At 42.2% G+C, this 15,927-nt stretch overlaps 2 protein-coding genes across 2 annotated transcripts in view; both read right to left on the reverse strand.

Moving 5' to 3' along the window:
• Positions 1 to 4,224, reverse strand: part of LOC115400491 (1-phosphatidylinositol 4,5-bisphosphate phosphodiesterase eta-1-like) — a 65,570-nt gene extending 61,346 nt beyond the window's left edge. Inside the window, 1 exon segment of the mRNA XM_030108378.1 lies at positions 3,955 to 4,224. The gene's annotated coding sequence lies outside the window, so the exon portion shown is untranslated.
• A 2,459-nt stretch (positions 4,225 to 6,683) lies between these two features.
• c18h3orf33 (c18h3orf33 homolog (H. sapiens)) lies at positions 6,684 to 15,214 on the reverse strand. Its single transcript, XM_030108713.1, is given in 7 exon segments — positions 6,684 to 7,062; positions 7,065 to 7,253; positions 13,111 to 13,271; positions 14,212 to 14,283; positions 14,286 to 14,370; positions 14,752 to 14,811; positions 15,059 to 15,214. Coding segments are annotated over 7 exon segments (756 nt in total). The 5' UTR covers positions 15,179 to 15,214; the 3' UTR covers positions 6,684 to 6,993.
• Positions 15,215 to 15,927: the final 713 nt, after the last annotated feature.

Raw genomic sequence — 15,927 nt, forward strand, 5'->3', positions numbered from 1 at the left:
TTCATTTCTCTTCAATAGTGTATATTTAAAATACAATAGGATTACTATCATGTGTTAGGTTACTTAATTGTCATAATAAAGACAAAATAAATACATAGCTGATGATTGTCATGATTTTCCTAAATAATATAAATAGTACATATCCGTCTACGCCCTGCTTCATACGCCTTTTAGGGCATGAATCTCTCTTCGTGTGAGCTTTTAACAAAGCCCCCTTCATGACAGAAACACAAAGAGAGGAGCATCTGTCACTTCATCCTGGCACATGCCAAAAAGCACGCTACTCATACTTGAATAATGAGCCGTACAATGGCTGCTCTATTTCACTGAATATGGACAGCTGTCATAAAAGCTGGGTGCATGTCAGTCACTTAAAGTCATCTGATTTCCATGCTCTTGTTTTATTTCTATACTTTGACACATCCATATTGCATTATATAGGTTCTGTAAACCTGGAAATGTGGATAATAAACCACCAGTGTTCATAAAGACTGGATTTGTGGCCTAACACTACACAGCATGTCGTATACGGAGTCAACCAGTAGCTTGTAATTGCTTGTTAACAGTTATCAGAACAGAGTAAACAGTCTCGGCATGTTGATGGCGAGACAGATGTTTCCACGGCACAAACTGAATGAGTCAGTGTCCCGCTGAGGGGATAAACACAGACTCAACTGGCAGCAAGGGAAACGAGACAACAAGAAGTGGCATTTTGACTGAAACGCTCACACAAACTGTATTTGTTTCTTTCAAATAAAGCTTCTTCAACGGACCAAAGAGTACCGGAGGTCTAAAATCAACTCCCTTACTCGAAACCCAGGGGTTTAATTGCATGTTTGGATTGATTTTATAATCTCTTATTGGAAATGTGATGTGACATGGTGCATATTTGGTGTAATTAAACCTGAATATTTTAGAACTGTTCAATTATTAGGAAACTAAGTGAAAAAAGAATATTTTCCCATCACTGTTGGTTAGGGAAAAGATTGATACAGAACTGAAATTTTCACACAAAAAAGAAGTATTTTCAACATGAATACAAAAAATACATCCGAGACCGTGATAGCCACCTGTGTGTTCAGTAACTGAGAGAGTCTGCTGTTGAGGAGTAGTTCTGTGTCATTTTCCAGCCCCAGAGGGATTCCAGCCTCCCTCACCTTGGCGATGTCTCCGAACAGCTTGTGCTTCTGGGTACTCCAGGTCGGTCACACTTCTGGAACATCCCAGCTCCGGAGGACAATGGCTTCCTTTCAAAACACGAACCAATATCTTTGCTATTTCAAGCATGATGCATCCCTTTGAAATCTTTCATAATCTGCCTAATAAATACGCACATCTTGATATAGGGTTCATCTCCACTGGACACAACCTCCCTCATTACACAAATACAATGTGCTCAAATATGCATTTAACTTAAACAGCTTGGAGTTGGAAAATGTGCATAAAAATGATGATATGGTCAAAATATGAGCTCCCTCTGGTAGATGAAGCAGTATTGAAGGATCAATGTAAAACTTTTTTCCAGAAACAGCATGAAAATAACTATCTCAATGTAAAAAGGCTGAGTGAAGCTAACAGCTGCAGTCACAACCCCATTTGGTCCTGTCTTTGTGGTGAACTGTGACATCTTTCCAGATTTCAATACAGAACAGAAGAAAACAGCAGCAGCAGATCTGGAAACTAAAATTACAGTAGAAATTTGACAATTGCTCAAGTTTTTTTTTTTTTTTGGCAACACCGAATAGAAAATTGCAGAAACAGAGAGGACAATGCCTCCTGACGGACTGACAGAGCAACCAGATGTTCTCTCAACACCTGATTTTTAATGCAAGTCGCCGTTCTTCAATGCGGACGTCCCGTTACCTGAAAGCAGACTCGCGAAAGAGTTGAGATCAGGATGTTCTGACGTGCCAGTTGCTCAGCCTCGATCATATCAGTGGTCTGTGGACTTGAGAGGGAACCAGGACGAGCCTTTCGGGGTTACTGAGGGTCGCCGCTGCATTGCAGAGCAGCAAGATGACCATCAGCGCAGCTTGTGAGCTGATAAACAGCCACAGCAGGCAGATTACGGAGTCGTGACAGGCAAGCCGTGTAAATACGGGAATTTCAAGGAAAACTGTTCTGTATCTGTGTCTAAATTTAGGCGAAAAATAGAAATCATGTGTTTCCTAATGCAATGGATGATTTGGTAAACACAATAATTAAAGGCCACATTTTTTCTACATGCCAGTGGCACTGTAATGAAATATTAAGCGAAAAAGTATGTCCTAATAAGACATGTCATAAGTTCTGTGTTTAAAAAAAAACGAAAAACAAGTTCTCAGGTTAACAATGTGTGTGGAAACACACACATGCGGTGGGGTCGTTTTCTTCATCCGTGGAAATGAGCGTTGGGTGGGATCGTAAGTCAAACTGTCACATCTATTTCAAGCAGAGACAACTCTCCCTCCTGTTCCCATCCTTTACTTTTACTCTCTGCCCAGCATCATGTCCTCATTGAAGACAGAGTTTATTATCTGTCTGAGCAGATCCAGAGTCCATAATCCTTCAGATTGGCAAACGAATCCAGCACACCGAGCTCAGCTTTCTTGATGTTCACAATACAGCAGCAAAAACCGAGATTGTTCACTTTACAGTGAACTGAATGAACATCGAGGAAAAAGCTTTCATGTATCCACCCACATATTCACATTCTACCTTTATATACCAACAGTCTGGCAAATTCCATCCCAAACTGCTCACTCTTACCTCCTTCTTTCTTTTCCACCAAGAAACTTCAATTATTCATGAGGGATCACAGCACCCACAGAGAGTCGTGTTTCCACTCCTACAATCCAACACCAGCAAGCTGATACACCGTTCACAATACTTCAAGTCACGTAACAACAAGGGAGTCACTTTACGGCTCACGCATTCCTGCACACACACACACACACACACACACACCACACACACACACACCACCACACACACCACACACACACAGGCATGTGATGGAAGTTGCCCAGAGTTGTAGCTGTTAGCGAGAGTGTTTACTGTGACAGCAGGCAACACAAACACAAGCTTTGTTTCAAGAAAATCACCAAAGTTGAAAACTGCATTTAAGAGTGGCTGAACGTAGACTTGATTTCCACAGAGGAGTGACAGTTTGCACTTATGTTTTCTGTATACCTGCCCGATAAACCCCTCTTCCATGAGATGCTGACATTTACCCATCAAGGTTTACGATTCTGGGGCGCAGGAGGGGAAGACCTCCCTGTGGGCTCTGAGGGTATGTTCCAGTGGAATCACACCAGCTCTCTGGCTCTTTAAATCCCTTTGTCTTTCACACCCGGCCAACCACACACACCATCTCTCCAATCAAATCAAAAAAATCCCCAAGGACTGTGCTCCCGGACGGGGGAGTGCCCCATCTCTTTCTCTCTGGGATGGCTACCGGCTGAGTGCCATAAAGGCCTTTGTTACGCTGGCCTGCTGCAAATCTTAGCTGTTTAAACCACAATGGCAAAAAAGCACCAGAACAGCTGAATTTTGAAAGCAGCAGAAGATGACTCCCCCTTTGGATTGTTTAATCATTGACTCCTGCAGCATACAAGCCAAAGTGCATGACAACAAAAGCAGAGAGGTACCCACATCAGCTCAGGCAGTGCGTGGTGGTCAGGATCTCAAGTGTTTGAGCCTGATGGTCCTGGAGCAGCACAATGGATATAAGTTCTTATCTGTCTTGAATCTGTGTTTAACTCAGCCTGAGTCCACGCACACAGGTTTAACAGGTGCACAGCTGCCTGGATACTGTATACAGTGTCCCAGCAACAGCAGATTTAAAGTGACAGCTGACTGAGTGCAGCTTCACAACAGTCTGCCATTTGGAAAAGACGCTCAAATGAGTCCTTCAAGATTGGATGTCATGCTGTGTTTTGTTGTGAAGACATAAGAGTCAAATATCAAACTTACTGTCTTTCACTCCAGCTTCAGATCTTGACTTTTCCTTGACCACTTTTTCCTCATATAATCTGATCACTTTCCCCAGCAGTCCTTCTGAACGCAGGCCTCCATGGCATCTGCTGGTGTGAAGCAGTAAAAGTCCCACAGCTTTGGTTTCAGACAGAGCAGCTCCCAACAACTTCACTGAGTGGGTCAGAGCAGGAGCAGGAGCCCACCACTACATCAAGCATGGTGCCTTTTCAAATGACTACTAGGAGTGGGACCAGTGAGGGCAGCAAAGGCTGGACTGGATCCGGGACTGGACTCCTTCCAAGGAGAGATGCTTGGAACTCATTCATCCAATCTGAAAGAGAATCTGAGAGCTGTCCACTGAGGGAAAACAACCCGTGCCACATCCACATCTCCAGTTCACTATTTCATCCATGAAAATAGATTTTATTTGGTTATTTTCAGATTGTGTTGAACAATGTATGATGAAGAACATATTCATAAATATTTCTCATTTCTAAACAAAATATTTTTTTTAAAGATTGTGTCGTGACTGTCATTAAATATTCCGGAGATATATCTGAAATAAATGCATGGAAATTAACATTGCAACTATAAATCCAGACAAAGCTATTCCGTTTTCACAAAAATATACAGGTGCACCTCAAAAATTAATATCATGATGAAGCTGATTCAGTCAGTAATTTTGACAAGCAATTACAAGGGTTGAAATCTTAATGAATGTCGGGTTAAAAAAGGCATAAAACACGCCAGATCTTATGAAGTATGAACTATTTGAAGATAAAGAACAAAGCTTTTATCAATCTTACCGGGATGTCCACAAATGTCGGATTTTTGTAATATTGTTTCATTCCAAATCCTTAAATATCAATTTCTGTGTAAGATTTAAATAAATGTTTGGTCATGAACTTATGCAGAATGGAAAGCTAATATTCAGGACTTTGATGGATATATAGTTCAAATTAAACTGTTGTTTTACTTGGACAAATATCTATCTCTAGGGATGCATTTACAATAAATGAATACCATGAAAATGTTCATTGTTTTGCGGATATTGTTACACCTGTGACAATTCCTAAATTCTTCATTTAAATTCTGAATAACGTGGTTAACAAAGAAAGCCTTCAGCAATGCAATACAGCACAATAAGTATCAGCAGTAATGGAGCATTTTGTGTTACTAAGCATTTTATTTCCTGTTTTTCTCTTTATCGTCAAATAGTTCATAAGATCTGATACCTCTTAAATACACATAAACAATATTGTTTGCTCGGCATTGCGCAAAACACCTCATTACTGCTGAATATTCTGATTTAATTACAGTTTCCATTCAAACAATTATTTATTTTTATTCTTCTTGTGCAAATGGTGCAGGACCATCTAAAACATAGAACATCACTGAAGAGTCACTTGGTCAATTCTTTTTATCATTGTGTATGATAAAAATTTTGAGATTTTTGAGATTCTTTCTGTTTTTATGATTCATAACTGAAATAAATTTGTTTTTACTTTTGAGCAAAGTTGTTTAAAAGAATTAACTTGTAAACAATATGTTTTAAAGCTGGAACTATATCTAGGCAAAGGACAAAAAGAGACAAGGAGATTTTCCCCCGGTTGACCGGCACACACTTTCTTTCCAAACTGTTGCTCTCCCTTCCCTGTGTGTCTCAGCCGTGCTTTCTCTCCCACTCCTCCCTCGGTGACAGTCCAAAGTCTGGCAGCAACAGCCATCAGACCGAAATGCACCTTACAATTTAAACCAGCCCACCAATCACAGGCCTTTGGCAGTAACAGTCGCTAGTAACATTTGCACAACAAAAGAGAGGCGAGCTGATTCATCACCCCCCTCCTCTCCTCCTCCTTCTCTTTCTCGTTCCCTTGCTCTGTGACTCCTCCTCTCCTGCCTTTGTGTTCAGGCCCGAAATCCCCTTCCACCCCTGTGACCCCCCCCCCCTCCCCTGCAGCACTAATCTCCTTGTGCCACTGGATCCACTGCTGCAGAACTACCTCTCTCTAACCCGAGACCCCCGTCACCCCGCACCCACGGGACACGTCGCGGTTTGGCCTGGTTTGCAGCGCCTCCTTCCCCTGCATGGATGAACCGCAGACAGCGTGGCCGGTGTGGGGCAGTCACTTTTCATCTACTCCATGTGCATCACAGAGAGGAGGGCACTGCTTGGGGTAAAATTAGTCAGGAAAAAGGGATTTCATTTCTTTGTTGTGTGATTCTTTTATTTTATTTTTTTCAAAAATCTGTTACAAGAACTTCCCTCTGGGATTAATAAAGTATTTCTGTTGTATTCTAGTCGTCAACATGGAGTGGAGCGCTGAAACCAAAATGAGCCTGGTTGAATTCTTATTGCCTTTATTGTAGTGCTTAAATGTACTGATGTCTTGGTCACATTACAGCTAACAGGGCCCTCTTTACAGCTACTTAGAGACCCCCTGACACACACACACACACACACACACACAACACACACAACACACACCACACCACACACACACACAAACTCCCAAAGGGGCTTGAGGCCTGCCAATATAGAGTTTAGCCTTTGTATTTCTTATTTGGTGTTCTATAGCGACCGTGGACCAATGAACCCCCCCCCCCACCACCCCCACCCACCCCCCTACTTTGAGGGCCATTAACATCCCCTCCCCTGTCCTGTGTTTGATGGGGTGTCCCATACACAGAAGACACTGTGCTTCACTGAGCTTTAATGTGGAGTGAAAGCCGCTGGATTAGTATCAGTATTTTGAGGATTTGCGGCCGAGCTTTTAACAACCTTTTAAATCATTTTTTAACATCTTAAACCCTGGAAAGAGGGTAACATAGCAGCACGAACATGTCAACAGGTGACTTTTATTTCCTCCAGGAATCGATAAAGTACACATTTTTTCTTTCAAGTGCAAAATAAGTCCTTTTTTCTAACTTAATAAAACAAAGCTGAATGTTCACGGAGTGACCTTCACAGGTGATGTGTTTAAACTGAGGAGCAGCAACCTTTTTGGGATTCTGTGCCCGATTAATCAATCCCAGTCAAGTTCTTCTGAAGATCCTCTTGATGAGGGTGAATACAGAGCTGGCCCTGAGGGCCCGGGTCGCCCGGGTCGCTCCCACAGGCCCTCCTGCCTCCACAGGCCGCGGCCCTTCCTCTCGGCCTTCACCTCTGCTCTGTGCAGCCGCCTGTGGAGACGCCACTGGAGGCGAGAGCCAGGAAGGACCCCAGAAAGAGGGGCCGTGCGCGCCAGACCCTGTCTGAGGACCTCCTCATTCAGGCAGCAGCTCCACAGCGCCCCTGCTGGAGAGAAGGGAGGAGACAGAGGAGTTAAAATCATCAGAGATGGCCATTGGACTGTAGTACTTTCTACAATAATCCAAATAAATCTGAGCACTGTAAACTTTGCTTTATCACAATGCGATATGTTATTCTAATGATGTGTTTCCTTTATGTGAAAACTCTACATTGAAATTAAACTTTCCAAAAATTCAAAGATATTGGAAAGTGAGGTTAAAAAATATATGATACCCAAAGTGTGTAAAATATTGGAAAATATGACAGTGCATAATACAGAAATTAAGATCTTATGGATTGAACAGAAGCACCGACTGAGGAGCAGAGGATGTGTACTATTGCTGAGATTACTGTAATGAAGAAAATTACAAACTGAATTTCGATTGCAAGATGTGCTGATAATTGAACAGATCTTGAGTACACCTCTAGGTGCTACTTGGACACATCAGTGATGAACTCGAGGTCATAGGGTGTTTCGGGTTTGATCATCAGACACCCTTGCTCGGGCGACCCAGCCGGGGGTGATCAGCCCCTGACTTGTGTCCAAGTTAGGGATGGGTACCTTTCACATCTGAATCGATACGATACCGATACTCGGCCTGCGAATTGATACCGGTATTTTTCAGTACCTGTTTTCGATACTTTTTTTTTTTTTTTTTTTTTGGGGGGGGGGGGGTATGCATTTGGTAATTAAAGTTATTTTGTATATTTAAAAAAATAGTCAAAACTTCGGAATTTTGAACATTTATGCTTCAATAACATCAACTGAAATAACTCCAACATAGAACTTCAGAAAAATGTGTGGGGATAAAGTAAAAAATTTAAATAAATGAATAATAAATAACATAATAAAAATAGACTCAAAATAAAATTGTTCACGAGTGGGGGACGGATGGAGCGTGAGATTGACAGGCGGATCGGTGCAGCGGCTGCAGTGATGCGGTCGTTGTATCGGTCCGTCGTGGTGAAGAAGGAGCTGAGCCGAAAGGCGAAGCTCTCGATTTACCGGTCAATCTACGTTCCCACCCTCACCTATGGTCATGAGCTTTGGGTCATGACCGAAAGGACAAGATCCCGGATACAAGCGGCCGAAATGAGCTTCCTCCGTAGGGTGGCTGGGCGCTCCCTTAGAGATAGGGTGAGGAGCTCAGTCACCAGGGAGGAGCTCAGAGTAGAGCGCTTTCCTCCACATTGAGAGGGGCCAGCTGAGGTGGCTCGGGCATCTGTTTAGGATGCCTCCTGGACGCCTCCCTGGGGAGGTTTCCGGGCATGTCCCACCGGGAGGAGACCCGGGGAAGACCCAGGACACGCTGGAGAGACTATGTCTCTCGGCTGGCCTGGGAACGCCTTGGGATCCTCCCGGAAGAGCTGGAGGAAGTGTCTGGGGACAGGGAAGTCTGGGCATCCCTGCTGAGACTGCTGCCCCCGCGACCCGGCCCCGGATAAGCGGTAGAAAATGGATGGATGGATGGATGGATAAATAGCTGTATGAAATGTTTCACATTTGCACCTGCTGCCCATACAGTAACAAACAACTTTCAAAATAAATAACTGTATAAATGTTTCACATTAGCAGCACCAGGCACCTCTACAGTAAACAAACACTTATTTTTTATTTATTATTTCAGTCTTCTTTTGGCATGAAAACACAAGTAGCATAATTCTTACAACTTAAACAATACATTTGACTGAAAGGGTATAGGCAGAAGTTTATCACTTGTATTGCCTACCCCTAGCAACATAAAGCATTACCAAGACAGCAACAAAAAATATATCTCAAAAGGAAAAGAACTAAACCGACCTAGTTCATACAGGTATTACTTCTTCTTCCTTATAATTTTTTTTTTAATTAATTTATTTATTTTTAATCCACCTTTCAGCATCTCTTACCCTCATACATCTCGCACCCACACACTATATTATTCATGACATACACCCAAAATTATACACTCACACACAAACACACACGCTCAGCCATAATTTGACTACAATCATTTCTATACTTTGCAAGTTTTCCAGAGTGACTTAATCAGTAACTTTATATTTATTTATAATACTGACCTTATACATTTTTTTTAAAGTGTGAACATTTTTGGAGCCCTTTAATGTATCATCCAGATCATTCCATAAGTTGACGCCTCGAAACGAAACGCATCGACTTTTCAAGTTGGTCCTCACTGGTGCCGTTTTAAAAATCATGTCTCCTCTGAAATTATACTGTCTCTCTCTGGGTTTGAACAAGACTTGGATATTACGAGGGAGCATAGTATATGAGCCTTATATATGACTAAAGCGGTGTTCAGATTGACAATATCCTGAAATTTAAGACACTTTAATTGTATGAAAAGATCATTGGTTGGAGCGTAGTAATCTGCCTGGGTTACAATTCTTATTGCTTCTTTTGGAGTAAGAAAATTGAATTAATACTTGTCTTATAATTATTCCCCAGGTTTCAACACAATAATTAAGATATGGAAGGATCAGAGAGTTGTATAATAATTGAAGAGCACTTTTATTCACTGAATGTTTAATTTTATGTAATGTAGCAATTGTTTTTGACACTTTTGCCTTGATTGTGTTGATGTGCAATTTCCAGCCTAATTTATTGTCTAGTGTTACTCCTAAGAATTTTGTGGAATCCACCCTTTCAATCTCTACACTGCCAATTTTAATACAGCACTGTTTATTGATTTTTCTGTTACCAAAAATTATGTATTTAGTTTTGTTCACATTTATCGATAATTTGTTGGTGTCAAACCATTTTTTTAAAATATCAAGTTCCCTTTTCGGCAGTATGTAAGAGTTTATCAAGGTCATGCCCTGAGCAATACAGGCTAGTGTCATCGGCAAATAAGATACAATTAATATTTTAAGGACATGGCTAATGTCATTTATATAGAGGATAAATAACTTTGGTCCCAATACTGATCCCTGGGGTATTCCATAAGTTACAGGACTTTTAGCTGAGTTTGTATTACCTAGTTGTACATATTGTTCTCTTTCTGATAGGTAACTTTTAATCCAGTCTTGAGCAACCCCCCTGATCCCATATCTTTCAAATATTTTTAGTAGTATTGAGTGATCAATCATGTCAAACGCCTTACTTAGATCTATGAAAATGCCAACGGAGTATTTTTTTGGTCTATTGCTGTGGTTAAATTCTCCACTAAATCCATGACGGCCATTGATGTTGACCTGTTGTCCTGAACCCATACTGCTGCTCACATAAACGTTGATATTTATCAAGAAAATGGTCAAGTCTTTTTACAAATAATTTTTCAATTACTTTTGAAAGCTGTGGCAATAAAGCAATCGGTTGATAGTTGTTAAATTGATGTTTGTCTCCATTTTTATAAACAGGTATAATTTTTGCCGTTTTCATTTTGTTGGAAAGACACCAGTTAAGAAGCTTTGGTTACAGATATATGTGAAAGGAGCAACTATATAATAATTATTTCTTTTACCATAGTTATATCAATATTGTTGTTGTCTGTGGACCTCTTATTTTTGAAAGAGGTAACAATTTCAATTATTTCTTTTTCATGTATACCTGTGGTAAAGAAAGAATTTACATTATTTGGGATTATTTTATCATCAATTCCAGTAGTATTAGGTTGTTGAACAATTTCTTTGGCTAAGTTGGCGCCAACATTCACAAAGTAATTATTCAACGAATTAGCAATTTCCTCAGGCTTGTTGATAATTTGATTTCCCTCAGTAAAAAACTTTGGGTATGATTCCCTTCCTGATTATTCCATTTAACACTTCCCAAGTTCCTTTAATGTTATTCTTGTGTTGTTCTAGCTTGTTACAATAATATAATCTTTGATTACATTTTATAATTTTTAATAATTTGTTCTTATATGTTTTGTATCGAAGTTCAGTTCTTTCGTTCTGTGTTTCATGTACATTCTATAAAGATATTTTTCTTATTACAGGCTTGACTATCCCCCTTGTAATCCATGGTTTTCCCTGTCTAGATGTTTGTGTGATAGGTTGCTTTCTGATAGGACAGTGTTTGTTATATATCGTCAAGAGTGTGTTTAAAAAAACTTCATAGGCCCTGTCTGGATCTACAGAGGCATAAACCTCTTCCCAGGTCTGTGCACAAAGGTCTATTTTGACGGCCGCCATAGCCTCCGGGGTTGTATGTCTGATGAGTTTATATGAGTGGTTGTAGGAAATTTGCCCTTTTGCATGAAATTATGGAAGATGGTGAAGACGGGTAGATGGTCACTTATGTCATTTATAAGTAGTCCTGATGTGATTTCATTACCCATCTGATTTTTAAAATATTATCAATTAAAGTAGCTGAATATGTAGTTATTCTTGTTGGTTTGGTGATAAGCGGGAAAAAGTTATGACTGTACATTAACATAATAAAATCTGTAATTTTTGTACTTCTTTGGGGATTCAAAAGATTTATATTCAAGTCACCACATAAAACATGGTGCTTCTTTATATTGCTGAACAAGTGTTCTGCGTTTTGGATGAAGGCGTCGAGACATGATCCAGGTGTCATGTACAGACAACTGAGTAGAACTTTCTTTGACCTTTTTAATTCAATTTCCACTGATAGACATTCGAGGATTCCATCAATGGAGACTGACTTATTTTAACACTCACAGGTATACTGGAGGATCCTCAGAACCAATCAGAATTGTATGGTTCCAACTCGTAATTGGACAGTCATAATGCCAATCAAAAGCCACGTGGGACCGCTTTTGCGTAATGACATATCATGTCGAGTCGCCGCCTCGATGCGCACTCTTGTTTCGAGCCGCGCATGCGCAGAACATTGTTTAGGAAGTGACATGCAGTGGGAGCGACCATCGCAGAAGCAGAAGCTGCAGAAGCTGCAGAAGCGACTTGTTCCTCCCGCGAACACCTCCGAACAGGGGCGGGGGGCCATCGGGAGGTTTCCCGAACGGCCGGTGTGTTCCAGGCCCCCCCCGCCCCACGGCCCGTGTGCGTGTCCGCTCTTCCGGTATATTATATATTTGATCCCGGTCTGCGAGTCAAAATACTCTGAAGATTTGGACCCACGTAACCACGTCACCGTGTCCTCCGCTCTTGCCGATGCATAATGTCAAGGTGCGTTCAGGGTCAAAAAAAAAAAGAAAAAGGTGCGTTCAGGTACCGAAATGTGGTACCGACGGATTTCCCGTGAATCGATACTCGGTACTTCAGCGGGAATTCGGTCGGTACCAAAAAATTACCGAAATTCGGTACCCATCCCTAGTCCAAGTGGCCCGCTAGTCCACGGATCCCCCCTCCTGATCCATAGCCATCTTGAGGCTTTTCCCACAGCCTCAATGATGCTTTTGATGGCTCTTCGGCACAGCTGCCCTTTGACTCCAAGGAGTTTCAGGGTTTGGGATAGTGACTGGCCAGCAAAACCCCGACACCCCACCTGGACTGGTTCACAGCGGGCTGTCCAGCCATTGCTCCGGCACTCAGTCACCAGCTCTGCGTATTTTGGCCCTCTTGCGCTCGTTGGCCTCCTCCAATCTTTCTTCCCATGGGAGAGTAAGCTCAACCAGGACCACTTGCTTTGTTGACTCTGATGTTAACTTGTCTGGGCGAAGTGAAGTGGCCACAATGTTCTCTGGGAACCTGAGGTGTCTCCCCAGGTCAACTTGGAGTTTCCAGTCAAACAAACTGAACTTCGATTGCAAGATGTGCTTATAATTGAACAAAGAATAAACAGACAAGAAGCGGACATCAGGAGGAACACTGCTCGATGCTGTTTGCATGCTACACCTCGACATTGTAATTGCTGAAAGAAGATCTCCACTCAGAAACTCAAACTATAGCCAGTAATGACTTCCCTCATTTCCTGCGGTGATTAAACGCCTCACCCTGCTTTCGTGCACCAGGCAGTGCAGCGTCTCGCCCTCCCGGCTGATGAGCTCCAGCCACACGGTTTGGGAAGGAGCCAGATTCTTCTGCAGCCAGGTTCTTCCTTCTGGCGTCAGCTCCACTCCTGCAAGACGGACCGGCAACGGAGACGCAGACACATCTGAAGAAGACAAGAAGAAGTGTGTTGTGCATTTTCCGTAGTTTGATATTACGAGAGAAGCAGGAGTTTTCAGAGCTCTCATGACAATTCACCTCGGTTTTTTCACTTGGTTGTCACAGTTCATAGACATATCAGCTATTTAAAATGCATAACACTCTTTTTGACAGTGATATGCTTTTGATTGGAAAGATCCGGTAAGACCTTATATGTAGTCTGCAACTGTCATCAGTATGGGTTTGGAATAAAGGTTTTTTCATATAATATTTGATTTGTTTTTTATAAGACAAGATTTCATAAACACAACAGTAGGCCTATAAGGTAGAAATACTCAAGTTTGAGAAATGGGAAAAATTATCAAAGACTGACACAAAAGCATATTGTTCCTTTTTCCACTCAGTCCCCAATCCCAAGCACTGAAGCCCTTCAATTTTATATTAAACTGTGATTAATTTGCAAACATAGAGTAAATGGTACATTCAATCTCAAATAACAGTACTTAAACACAAGAGTCAAGCTGCTCGCCTTCAGACAATAGCTGCTGATGTCGCGCTTTGTGTAAATCTGGAGTTTATCTTGAGTGCTGTGATTTGATACAGCAGCTAATAGGCTTACCTGTCGCTTTCAGTCATGAGTAAACGATCAAATTGATGAGTCTGTCTTTTCAAAGTGAAACTGCCACAACACATTTCAATGTAACGGGATTAAAAGGTGCCCTTGTTGTGTACAATTACCTCGTTGAAATGATGAAAGACTGAGTAAATGTGATCTTTTCAGCTGCTTGATTAGCTTTTACTGAGAAGGACAAGCTCCATTTCACAGGCATGGTGACAATAGTGAAATACAAGCTGTAAATACATTCAAGGTTTTCAATTGAGTGTATTGTTTAGATTTCTAGTGTGTTGGTGAAGATAATCTCATTGAAAGGATACCTCCACCTTACCCGTGTGCTTAGAGAGTAATGCAGAGAGGACTGGCAGATGAATGGGGACATGCTCCACTTGGAGGCCTTTTCTGTGATGGAATGCACTTTTCCTCGCAGGCTGACGTTCCTCTCAATGAAACGAGCTGGGATCTCACTGGCAGCTCGGAATTTTGTGATCTGGAGAGGTGGAAAGGCACAAGCGTGAACAAAACGTAATGACTCATTAGGGGAAGGCTGAAGTATGAGACTGAAGGATGAGGTTGAAGTGTGAGGTTGACGTTTCAATTTTCATTTTATGAATCTGTTCACCTTACAATCCACTTTTCCTGTTTAACCATTACAAGCAAACTCAGCAGTTTGGATTGCTCTTTCCCTTTTAAATTTTCTTTTGTGTTTTAGCAATTTTATTCATTTTTACAATATCTTGCCTTTTTAAACCAATGGGTGTGCGAACAAAATTATTTTGTGGAAACGTGTGTGTGTGTGTGTGTGTGTGTGTGGGTGTGTGTGTGTGTGTGTGTGTGTGTGTGGTGGTGTGTGTGTGTGTGTGTGTCTCACCAGCCTGATGCTCCTTGCGATGACAATGACTCCAGCCACAGCCAGCCCGGTGCTGATGTTCTGCACGAGGAGAGGACAGGAGAGCTGATGGGATTACAGAGACACCGTGGCTGCAGATGGCACCACAAAGAGTTTGACAATGACTCAGGAGCACGAGGGGGAGCGGGGAAGGGGGTGGGGGGGGGGGGGGTCTCTCTGATCAGGGGACAGTCATCAGGTGACACCACGTGAGAGGCCGATGCACCTCCATAACAATAACCCAGCACCAGTGTGAGGATGCACAGTGAAACAATGGAGACTTCCATACCCGCACGAGCGTGAGATTCTCATCGGCGAGCCGCGACACGACGGACACGATGTTCGAGGTGTGCGCGGCCCCGTCTCTTTGTTGTCTGTCAGTTTGTGTTTGAGAGGAAGACTCCGGCATGTTGTTGACATTCTGTGACGCTGCGAGGCTCCGCCTGTCAGGAAGCGACGTGTGCGGCGGGGCTCCCCCTGGCGGACAGCGGCGGAAGCGCAACGCGGAGCCGAGCCGCTGCCGGACGCATCAAGTTGATCGATCACATCACAAAGCGGACGACGTGCTTCTCGTGGCTCACGGTGAAGATGTTGATTGATTAGTCTTTTTCTGCACAGCGCCACGCTGAATTGGGGTGAATCTGTGCACGCGCAATGAGATTAATAACCTAATAAATACCGCTGGGATCAGTGACGTGCACATCTTTTGTCTGCACAGTTTGACCTAGATTACCTCACATCTGCAGCGTTACACCCCCCCCCCCCCCCCCCCCCCTCCGCACACGCCAATACAGTACTGTCCATGCATCATGTAAGATCGAATCAAGTATTGTCACGCGCCGTTACACAGCACCTGGACATGTGCTGATATTTGTAGTAATTGCACAAGATTTTCTCTGGATGCTTATGTGCTTATGTAAAAGTGCATTGATTATTGTTTCACTTATTTGTGTTTTGATTAGAATAATGAAGACATTCTGTTATTCAATCTGCAATAAGATAGATAGATAGATAGATAGATAGATAGATAGAGATAGATAGATAGATAGATTCAGTCTCACATTCAAATTGCCCACAGATTGTAAAACATGTATGGCATGTGTTAATATTTCCATATTTCAAATGACTGTGATTTTTAATCAAAAATCCCTCTGGACA

This window comes from Salarias fasciatus, chromosome 14 (assembly GCF_902148845.1).
Source record: "Salarias fasciatus chromosome 14, fSalaFa1.1, whole genome shotgun sequence".
Classification (NCBI taxonomy): Eukaryota; Metazoa; Chordata; class Actinopteri; order Blenniiformes; family Blenniidae; genus Salarias; species Salarias fasciatus.